Raw genomic sequence first — 11,384 nt, 5'->3', positions numbered from 1 at the left:
CCGATTGTAATGAATTCCAGCACCCGCACAATGTGTACCGTACACAAAACAAACACTGTACGAAGTGGGGAAAATGACATTTGGTAAAAACATCAACAGTCGCTTGAGAAATACCTTTAGATTTCATTCTAGCTGTTGATTTAACGTGATAAGTCATGATTAAACGCCATATGTTCCCTACCACGATAGTCTACTAATAATAATTGCCCGTTATGGCATCTTAAACCGCATTCTGACAGAGATATTATCTTTTTCCAACCTTATTAATCATTCCCATTGACGTCATGCAGTCTTTATGACGTCACATTTGCACTGCAAACAAGCAGAAAAAAATGACTGAAGTACGTTTTTAAAGTTTGTACCATAAAGTTTCTGCTAAATACTTTTATTGTATTTATCGATAAAGTGTTTAATACTGATAATAAAAATCACAGTCTATTTTAAATGCGTATGTCGGGCGGTGAAACACGACGATTATTGCTCGTGTACACCACCACGCGGATAAATAAAAAAAAATTGTAAGCAGATCCAAAAACTAAGCGGTAAAAAACAAAAAGCATGATAATAGTTTTTTGGTATTTTTTTAGCAAAGCTTGGGAAACCTTACTAAGATTTCGTAATTTAAAATTAAAGCTAAATGTGGTCATTTACAAAAATAAAACAAACTATGTTTCAGCTACAACGTACATGCTCAAAAAATACAAAAAAAATACAAAGCGTCAACATACCAAAGCTACAGAGGGATACATAAAATGTTAATTTTCGAACACACTTTTTACGCCAAAATAATATAGGTATTTGTGCCATAACGATTATTTTTATTTTTCCATTCCAGTGTCTGCCTTGTTACTTTTTATTTTTTGTATATAAGCATAAAAAATTTGGAATCTGGCTTTGCCGAAACATCTAACAGCATAAAATTGTCCATTTTCGTGGTTTAGTGGTCAGGTACTCGTATAGTCAAATACAGAACCATATTCGATGCTCAATGCTGCTAACAGTGTGGATATTTAACGATAGTTGTCAGTCACAGTAAGAAAGCAAGAAAAATAAGTATCATATATTCATTACAAACAAAATTTAAAATAACTGCGGCCACCTTTCAATTATTTTTTGCTGGACGAACTCTGACCTGTCAAATAAATCTTCTTCCAAAATTCTGTGATAGTAAACGCCCATTCTATCCAAGTATGATGTCATAATGTCGTCATAGTTGAACAATTCTTTGATACCGGAAGTTTCGACGCGAATTCCGTCGTCTTCAATAAACTTTTCCTGCGGCATTATGACGAAGACAATGCATTGTGTTTCGTCTCGCATTCTGGAGCAGAACGACTTTGAATTATTAAACCAAAAGTAGTTAAAAATGTATCATAAACTTGTTCAAAAGTTATAATTAAAAAAAGGCATAGAACACTTAACTCTATATTCCGAAAGATTTAACCAAGAAATGTTAAAATTGCAACACGTCTCGATCTCTTGCCCCGACTTCCTCCTACAATTAAATTACTGTACCCAACTCAGACGGGGAGTTCGAAAAAAAAGGTCGACAAGGGGTCGAAAAAAGTAGGGAAATAGGTCGGAAGGAGTTGAAAAAAGCGGGAAAATGTCGGTAAATGTGTTATTTTTCGTCGCACCGTTTTATCGCAACCACCGCAGCATACCTCGTGATCATTTCTTTCACTTTCGATAAAGAAAGAGCTTTGTTGGCTGCTTCTTCTCCTACGTACATATCCAAGTAACAAATTGGATCGATGACACCACGATCATAGATGCATATCGCTTCGTTGTAACCTGTTGTATTGTTGTTATGGTAGGGTGGCGGGGGAAGATGGGACACCCTTTCATTTTATTTTCTCGTCGCATGATGTTGTAAACATAGAACATTCAAAAATACCGTTGTTAATTGTTTAAAATGCGATAAGAATATTCTATTATTATCGGCTTAAGGTGTCCCGTCTTCCCCCTCCTATGTATTGTGGTACTTCAAGTTGCATGGTGGCAGGAACTTACCCTTTAACCGTGAAAGCTGTTTGTTACGTGCAATGGATTTTCCAATTTCGAATGTAAAAGGTAAATTTTAAATTTTAATCTCTAGTAGGCCATGATCAAACTTAGTTACAGTTTGTTTTTCGTTAGTTTATCTCCGCAAAAGCAGTACAATGTACTTGGTGGTTAATTACTGCACACACCAGCATATAGTTGCAGTTTTAAGCATCAGTTAAGAAAAGGAAGTTTAGCTATAGGTTATATACACCAGAGTCCTATAAACACCGAGTAGTCCAACTGCCGTCTATGTGTGTCCAAAATAGAGCAAAAGTGGTGACTTTAACAATGGGTTTAAACGAACTTGTTAAGTTTTGTTTGTGTTTTCCTTTTGTGGGAAGGTGTAAAACAGCTTCTATTTACCTTACCAAACTTTTTTTTTTTAAATGTATAAATTTAGCCGCATTAAATGACTAAAATGTCGCAAATTAACCGCTTCTAATTCTAATTTTTGACTTTTTTGGACACAGAAAACAAATAACACATGTTTTTTACATTTTTCAACCTTTAAATTTGTTTTTAGGCCCAAGTTTTTCTGTAATTTACCGAAAAACATACATTTTCCCTATACCTACTGTGTTATTTTGGAACCAAATTGCCGTTCAATTTGTGTTTTACGTAACAATGGGTTGGACTACTCTGTATTTCTATGGCTCTGATATACACTGCCTACTAGAGATACGGCCTGATAATTCACATTTTACGTTTGAAATTAGAAGGCCTATTATACGTCACAGCCATCATTATTATCCCATTGTTATCCATTGTTTGGGTGTAAACATATCAGCATAGTATAAAGTTTAATTTGAATATTCATTTAAAAAAGAAGGTGTATACTAGTCGCAAAGATAGTATTAGGATTGTTTTGTATTAATAAAGTGTTTAAAATTAACTGTAAGATAACCTACAGGTAGTCTTTTATCTCTAGTATCTCTAGTAGGCCGTGGTTATATATAAGTATGCTAAATATAAAAATGAATAAAAGCTTGAAGCGCATATCGGTTGTTGTTTAATTAAATGGCTCTTACCTAAATCTTTCATTTTTATTTCCATCTCTTGCTCCCTTTCGTATTGTTTATCCAAGATCAGAAAGTTGATTTTTTTCATCATTTGTTTGCATTGTTGGGTTTCCTGTTTATGAACAACACAGTGTATAACAACCGATATAATGTTTAGTATGCCTTCCTCTTTTTATAGTGATGCTGGATTCGAGGCTCGACGCTGCTACCATTATGGGCGTATGTTTGGGCAAGAGACGACGATTGGTCCAACCCGGCGGTGGTCCCTTATTTGTTGTCGAAATTCAGCCATATATCAAAATCACAAAAAAACGAAAAATCACACATTTTGTAACCCCTAAGCCGGCACGAGGCTTATGAAACAGAACACCCTTTGTAAAAAGTAATTGTCGCATATTGCTGTACCACAAAAACGTTCGTCATGCCATATAATACTGTGGGGGCAAGATGAAAGCACATAGTATCCCATATAACAATTAACAACGCTCTTCTGGAGTCGTGAGAATATTCTTACAAGGGACAGAAAAAGATGGGCCATCTTGCTCCAACATGTTACTACATATACAATGTACCTATATTGATCTATCTATACATACAGTATTGAAACCACTTTCCGCCATAAATTTTCTTGCGACTTCGGGTGAAAACATCAAAGGTGTTTTCGACAACTTTTTCGGTTGAACTTGTTGCAGATGGTTAAGCAATGTAGTTTTACCGGTGGAGTGGGCGCCTGATATTAGAACTGACTTCATTTCCCAATATAAAATCTTATAAAACTGAAATACTCGCGTAACCACAATTTGTTGATCTGTACGCCCAAAAAATTACTTTTATTCGTTTAATCAATTAATCTTAGCTCTGTTCTGTAAAATAGTCTGTTTAAACAGCCCTATATAAATAACACAATAAACATGTGTCTTAATGGTGTTTATACTGATAAGCAATTACACAGAATTTTGCAATCACTAACTTAACCTATCCGTACTTATATTGAAATGTTCTGTATATAAAACAAGGCTACTACTGGTCTGATATTAAACAAAGATTGCCGTGGAAACAACGAAAACAAACGTTTCATTGAACGGAATCGAATGACTAGAAACTGAAGTAATGCGTAAGGGGAAGTACCCTTGGTAACTTGGTAAATAATACCAAGTTGATCATTTACGTGTCGTGTGCAAAGATACGTAATTATGTGTTTGCCTCGTTTGTGCGACATAGAAAGTATTTACGTGTAAACTACAATACGTGATTTTAAAGGTAATGCATGACAACTTGCTGGCTTAGGATATATAAATGCAGTATGCTCACAGTTATTAGCTTCTAGAACCCTTTTTTAAAGACTAGGATTGAACTTCTACCTTTTAAAATATCTTGAGTCTATGGTTGTATTGTATAAATACACCTCAGACACAATAAATGTATCAGAAAGACTTTGTTTAAACGGCTTAATACGTATATCAGTATAACGTATGAGCGAGTTGGCATTTTTGTGTTAATTCAATGCTATCATGATAATGGTACTTCTAAAAGAAATTAGAAGATAATCATATGAAGCTAACACTTTGTATAAGTTCATGTTCAAGCCACGCACCCAGCTGTCGCGTGTATGAATTATTTATTTCCCAATAAATATAGGAGACGGTTTGGGCGCTCGTTCTTTTTTAAAACAATTTAGCAGTTTTAATTTACAGACCGTGTTGCAAGCGGATGTATATTCGGATAGAAAGCATTATTTTAAAGCAGAAAAGCGCAAAATAAGTCACCAACTGACTTCGTTGTCATAACTTAATATATAGTACAGTGGGGAAAACGGGACACCTACAGCACCTATATTCCTATCATCACGTTCGTGTTTTAAAGAATTAACAATGGTGTATGAAAGTCGTGAGAATACGGTTTTATAATTCTTTGGATGTTATTTGCTTATTATTAAATGGAACTAGAAAAATGGTCTAAAAACCTGTCCCATCTTTCCTCACCCTATATACAGTATAGTTTACAGATTTATGGTCTGATTTGTAAAGTTAAGTTTTGATCGTATGTTTGTAACAGTTGTGGGAAGTGTAGTTTTGACTATATATAGCTTTGTTATTAGTTTGTGAATAATGTTGGGCCGGATTAAAAGGTCACTGGAAATGTTTTTTTAACGCAGGTAAATATTTTAACATCCAGTAGATGCAGTACAAGTTTACATGAGTGTGGAATTAGAAGTATGTAGTTAAAATGACAAAGTATTGACGATGTGTTTAGTAGTCATCGTAAATATTACGTGTTTACGTTTATTTGCCGTGCATAGTTAGCGCAGGAGTATTTGCAACCTATTACAAAGCCACATCTGTGATCGACAGTTCGTGCACGTAATGATAACGCTTCGTAAAACCGCTGGAGTTTTTCACCACGCGAGAAAATTCTCGCCTGTGGTCGTTTTATGGCGAAAAGTCCCAGCAAAACAAAAGTGCGATTCTCCAGAATTATCGAGACAAAGTGTCGAATAGAGAAATATTTAGAAAGCTCGAAAACAGAATTCTGACTTCCTGGCTGATAGTAAAAAAAGTGTTGCGACAGTTCTGCGATGGCCCGGGGCATCATACATTTGGTTGGGATTGTAAAACGTCTCACGTGATAGCAGAGGACGATTGTTGTGCGCACACGCGTGGTAGAACATTTCAGACGCATGTTAGGTTACGTGATGCTAATTTTGGTTTCGAAATAATTGTGTAAAAGTTTTAGACGGTGTAGGACAGTCATATTCGTTTTGAAAGCGTTTTGACGAAGTTAGCTGGGAATCTGTGTTATACTGAAGGATGGGGGAAGGCGGGACATCTTATTAAGCCATACTATATTCAAATTTAACTATCCTGATTGTGTTTTAAACAATTAACGGTCTGTGGGAGTAAGAATACAGTTTTATAATTGTTTGAATGTTCATTGTTTTCTACTAAATGAGACGATTAAACAGAATGAAAAGATGTCCCATCTCCTTCCACCCTATATTGTCTAGTTGTGTAAATTAATTTTGTATCTGAGTTTTATTAAGTGTATAACCGACCCAACTAATATGAACCGCAGTAGATTAGGTATCAGTCTTATAATGTTTAGTTGTGTAAATTACACCACTTGCGCGAGCTAAATACATATTTAGGCGATAGAGTGAGTGATTAATTGCTCGCCAATCTCGTATGTTAGACCACAATGTAGGAGGAAAGCATATCTTACCTAATGGTTGGATGAATGTAAAGTGGTTTGGTATACCATATACCATGCATGGCTACTCAATGCATTAAGTACATGACACATTTGTATAGTAGTTACGGCCTACTTAATCTAGTAGGGTGGGGTAAGATGGGACCTTTTCATTCTATTTTCTCGGCCCATTTAGTAGCAAACAAAGAACACTCAAAGAATTATAAAACCTTACCCTTGGACTCCCATAGACTATTCTTAATTGTTTAGAACACGATCAGGATGTTTGGATATTATGTGCTAAAAGTGTTCTATCCCCCTTACTAGATTAAATAGGCCGTGACGATACAGTTGACCACACATCCATCTTCCTTCACAGTTCTATATGTGTGTATAGACTGTGGAGACACATTAATATGACAAGCTTAAACAAGGCAAAGAAATCTGCCATTCAATGGGACCAAGCTTCTACAGATAGTGGGTTCGGTTCAGATGTTTCGAATCGTCACCTTCCTACGTCATCCGGGAAATCCCCGCCGTGCATCAGCAAGCAAGCTAGAGACAATTCAAAATCTCTTCCAAGTAATTTGAGAAGCAAAAGCCAATTCAAGTGGAACGACATCGGATTGGACGATTTTGATCACGTGCGCTACTTAGGTGGTGGGGGTTACGCAAGAGTCGACCTCGTAAAGTTTAAAAGGTGGGTTGTGACGTGTTTACGACGTCATTAATGACGTAAGTCTGTACAATGCATTGCATACTTGCATAGAAGATGGGCCAATTATTAAAGAACGTAAAGCTACGTTTGTAATGTATGGATGTAATAGCGATTTCGTGGCGGATAATGGTTTTAAATATATTTAACACAACACCTGTCATTCTACTTTCCAAAAATAGAAACTAGTTTATAAAACATACGATGTTAAATAATTTAAACTTGTATGTTCATATGTTATACTCTCACCGCGCATTAAGTTTACGAAGCGAGGTTTAAAAATGTCCTTTTTTCAGTTGTAAATGTAAGCATAATAACATTTCACATAACGTCTTATTTGTTTCCCTATTTTTCAGTTCCCAGACCAAGCATAAAAAAGAATATTTCGCGTTGAAGAAAATCAGTAAAAAGTCTTTAATTGAAGCAAAACAAGAATCGCAGTTAGAAGCTGAAAAGGAAGTTTTGAAGATGGCGGAATCAAGGTAAGTAGCCGCAAGCTAATAAGTTGTTTACAAGCGTGTGTGATTCTAAAGGGAGATACGGAACATTCGTAAAACTGCGGATTATCCTAATTTGGTGCTACTGTGTAGGAATAACAAAACACTAAAGGGTAAATGGAGATAATGGACCAACTTTGGTCAAATCTCAGGTCCAATGCACGACCTCACCCATATAAAATATAATAGAGGGTATATGTTTTTTTGAAATGGGCGAACGAATAAGAGCATTTATGTACACTTATTATTTCTAATTGTAATATAGTATTATACCAACAGTTTATAGCACCAGTTTTTATTTAAAACAAACCCTCTTATCGCATTTCCTAAAACCTTAATAAGTTTTGGTCCCACGAAAAGTTAACTTGACAATACAAGACCTTTTAAGTTGATAGTACGTACGACAACCACAATTTATGTCAAAAAGATCCCTAAATGAGTTCGTTTCACGTATTTTATATTTACGAAAAGCCAAGCGGAACTATAGCATGCTATAAGTCGATTTACTGAAAACGTAATGCCTTTCTCCTTTGACTAATAACCAAAAGTTCACGATGGTGTTACGATTACACCACAGGCTCCTCCATGGGAACGCAAACATGCCTAAATATGATACCCCATGTAAATTATAGGGGTAAATATAGTAACACGTAATTGGTAATAACGCGATAATTAATAACTTAGCAAATGGCTAAAAGAGCACCCTGATTTTCAAAAAGATAGGCGCCTATATGACAGTAACTGAACTTACCTTTATATATTCAGATTCATTCCTCGGCTATACCGAACCTTCCGAACCTCGAACCACGTGTTCCTGGTCACTGAAGCGTGTCTTGGGGGTGACTTATTCTCATATTTGGAACATCATGGTGTAATGGGGGTAGCAGTGGCCCGCTTCGTGGTTGCTTGCATCACTGAAGCTTTGGATTATCTCCATCGAGTGTTACACGTCATACATCGTGACGTCAAAACCGAGAACTTGCTAATAGGAGAAGGAGGTTCGAAATTTGACATTTATAACACAATAAAATGCAGCATTATTAAAGTAGGATGGGGGGAGACGGGACACATTTAACACATACTATTCAAATATCCTGATCGTGTTTTAAACAATTAACAACGGTCTATTGAAATCGTGAGGACACGTTTTTATAATTCCAAATGGAACGAGAAAATAAAATGAAAAGGTGTCCCATCTTCTAGCACCCCTACTATATAAGTAGAGTAAGAGGTTAATGCCAAAGGCTACTTACCTGTTACGTTATAAGAGCAAGGAAAGCTACAACATCAGTATATGGCAGCAGGTCTTCAAGTTTAGAAGACTCTCTTTAATAAACTTGTCTCTTTTCTAGGTATTCTGAAACTGGCAGATCTTGGATTCTGTAAAACCTTGGACCAGCCAACCAAACCAACTTATACCTTTTGTGGAACACCAGGGTAAATAAAATTTGATCAACCTATACTTGGTAGAATATATAATCAGATAAAAAGATTAGAAATATTTGGAGCTATATTGCATTCGATTACCAGTGGTCACTAATAGGTTAACAATAAATACTAAAAACTAATCATTTAACAAATTGCATACGTGGCAACTCCTATAAGCGGGCATAAGGTGTATAAAGGAGACCACCTGTGTTATACCGACTTCCATTGTCCCACCATGCATTCATTTATTCATTACACTTGATACTAATTAGACTATATAACAATTCTTTAGGTACATCGCCCCAGAAGTAATACTACATACTGGCCACACGTACAGCGCTGATTTCTTTTCACTTGGTGTAGTAACTTACGAACTTTTAACCTGCCGATCGCCGTTCAGACGGAATGCTGTGATTGACACGCACAAAGCTACCCTACGAGGCATAACAGGTTTGACCACGCGTATGTAGACATCCTATATAGTTAGGTGGGGAAAGATGGGACACCTGTTCATTCTATTTCCTCGTCCAGTTTGGTTGTGAACGAAGAACATTCAAAGAATTATGAAACCATATCCTCACAACTCCCATAAAAGACCATTATTAATTGTTTAAAACACGATCGGGATATACATGGATATTATGTGCTACAGGTGTCCCATCTTCCCCCACCCTATTATCTACGCAGTATTTCTTTTGGAATACTTCTGCGTAGTGCCTATGTTGTTAGGGGTTTAGCAGCCACATTTTTTAACACTTGTATAGTTTTACCAACAACGTGTTTTAACGACTGTAGTTTTGCTGTTAATTCCATTCTTTTCGCTGTTTTTTTTTATTAATTTGATCTTCGTTACTGTATTCAAAGACACAAATTACATGTTGCGTTATACTCCCTTTCTAAGGTTTAATTTAAAATAATGGCCCTTAAGGTTGCTATGGCGCAATCGCTTATATTAACACATAAATTGTGGGCCTTATACTACCAATTAAGTTATTAAACTTTATACAGCTGTCAATATCACCTTACTTAAAACTACAACTTTACATTTAAACTTCGTTACAGAAATAGCCTTCCCAAGCACCTTAGATTTCATCACGTGTACTTTTATACGAGCACTCTGCTACAGAGAACCTGAGCGACGACTTGGGGCAGACGTAAGTGCATTTTCAGTGTTGATTATTTCGCGTTTTCACGCTGCACGTCTGTGACGTCATAATTATAAATCGCGCAAGTTTTGACGTAATAATCAGCGTTCCTTTGTTTGCAGATTCCACACCACGATTGGTTTTACGGATTTAACTGGAACGACTTACGTTCTGGAAGAATGATGTCTCCTTTAAAATTAACGACGCGAACGTAAAGTTGGCTGAAGTACTTCATGATAATCATTCTTCTAATTATCTGCATAACTATTTACCTTGCTTGCATGTTTCTACCTGTTTGTATCAGTCGTTTCTTTGACATACCTGTTGGCCATATATAACATTGCACCGAATAAATTTTCCATATGCACAATTCTATGTTAAAATTCGTATAGTAGGGTGGGATAATACAGTTCAAGTTTTTCTCTTTTCTCTCGTCCTAATTGGGAATAAGCAAAGAACTCTTACAAAACTAAACACTGATCAAAGCCTCACGACTCTGAAAGGCGTTTTCAAATGTCCTACATACTGAGTCTAGTCAACATCAATATTTTTTAAATATTAACAACATGAGACGTAAAAAGTTTTACTTCCCTCAGTACAACGACTCCAGGAAATCTTTAGTGAAAAAGCTTTGAACAATAGGTTTTAATGCAAATGTAATCGATAAATTTCACTTTTTTAAAAATATTTATTAACTAGCAATAATCGCGCCTCGGATAAACCGAATTAGCTACGATACCGCCACCACGCAAAGATAATGATAAATGTCTTTTTTTTTTTTTTTTTTTTTTTTTTTTTTTTTTTTATTATTATAATAAAAAGGCGCAACAGCACAGTTGGTTGAAAATACACAGCAGCAAATAGAAAATACGATGTATATAATTGACTTTTAAAAGTTACTCCATTTTAAGTTATGCACATCTTTCTTATTTTTGCTTTTTGCTATTATCCATTCTTCGTTTTTCATTCTGTTTACATCACTTAAGAACATGTGCAATTTCGGTTCATTCTTTGCTACTTTAGAGCGGTATACACAAAAGCGAGCACATAGTAATAAGCAAGAAACTATCGGGTTATCACTCACACCAAAAAGAAAATGCTCATCTTGAAATACAAAAGGGGTGCGTAAAGTGGCACATATCCAGTCGGAAACTTCTTTCCAGAATAAAATTACTTTGGGGCATGTGCAGAAAATATGATGCACTGTTTCCAGTGCACTCTCACAAAAAACGCATTGGCCTGAGTCAACAATTCCGAATTTGAATAGTTTATCATTTGTTATTATCGCCAGGTTGTTTACTTTTATTTGGAATGAGCGGAATTTTGTTTTTAAGGTACAGAAGTAATT

At 35.8% G+C, this 11,384-nt stretch overlaps 3 protein-coding genes and 1 non-coding gene across 4 annotated transcripts; 1 reads left to right on the top strand and 3 right to left on the bottom strand.

Moving 5' to 3' along the window:
• Nucleotides 1–932: 932 nt before the first annotated feature.
• LOC100183343 lies at nucleotides 933–4,533 on the bottom strand. Its single transcript, XM_002127114.5, has 4 exons — nucleotides 3,662–4,533; nucleotides 3,075–3,177; nucleotides 1,665–1,794; nucleotides 933–1,321 (listed from the first exon to the last, which is right to left on the bottom strand). Exons 1-4 carry the CDS (start codon nucleotides 3,815–3,817, stop codon nucleotides 1,081–1,083), a joined length of 630 nt encoding a protein of 209 aa, XP_002127150.1. The 5' UTR covers nucleotides 3,818–4,533; the 3' UTR covers nucleotides 933–1,080.
• A 1,962-nt stretch (nucleotides 4,534–6,495) lies between these two features.
• LOC100185709 (cGMP-dependent protein kinase 1) lies at nucleotides 6,496–10,406 on the top strand. The gene is made up of 7 exons (XM_002132120.4): nucleotides 6,496–6,951; nucleotides 7,323–7,448; nucleotides 8,229–8,461; nucleotides 8,816–8,900; nucleotides 9,184–9,341; nucleotides 9,954–10,045; nucleotides 10,159–10,406. Exons 1-7 carry the CDS (start codon nucleotides 6,668–6,670, stop codon nucleotides 10,249–10,251), a joined length of 1,071 nt encoding a protein of 356 aa, XP_002132156.1. The 5' UTR covers nucleotides 6,496–6,667; the 3' UTR covers nucleotides 10,252–10,406.
• Nucleotides 10,407–10,651: 245 nt separating this feature from the next.
• LOC113475840 lies at nucleotides 10,652–10,792 on the bottom strand. Its single transcript, XR_003397627.1, has one exon. It is a non-coding gene; the product is annotated as a U4 spliceosomal RNA (small nuclear RNA).
• A 50-nt stretch (nucleotides 10,793–10,842) lies between these two features.
• On the bottom strand, nucleotides 10,843–11,384 carry LOC104265431 (the record flags this gene model as incomplete). Its single annotated transcript, XM_009859435.2, is given in 1 exon segment — nucleotides 10,843–11,384. A coding segment is annotated over 1 exon segment (459 nt), but the record flags the coding sequence as incomplete, so codon positions are not given.

The sequence above is a fragment of the Ciona intestinalis genome, chromosome 2 (genome assembly GCF_000224145.3).
Source record: "Ciona intestinalis chromosome 2, KH, whole genome shotgun sequence".
Lineage (NCBI taxonomy): Eukaryota > Metazoa > Chordata > Ascidiacea > Phlebobranchia > Cionidae > Ciona > Ciona intestinalis.
The sequence above is the reverse complement of the archived record's forward strand: the minus strand, read 5'-3'. Positions and strand labels throughout refer to the sequence as shown.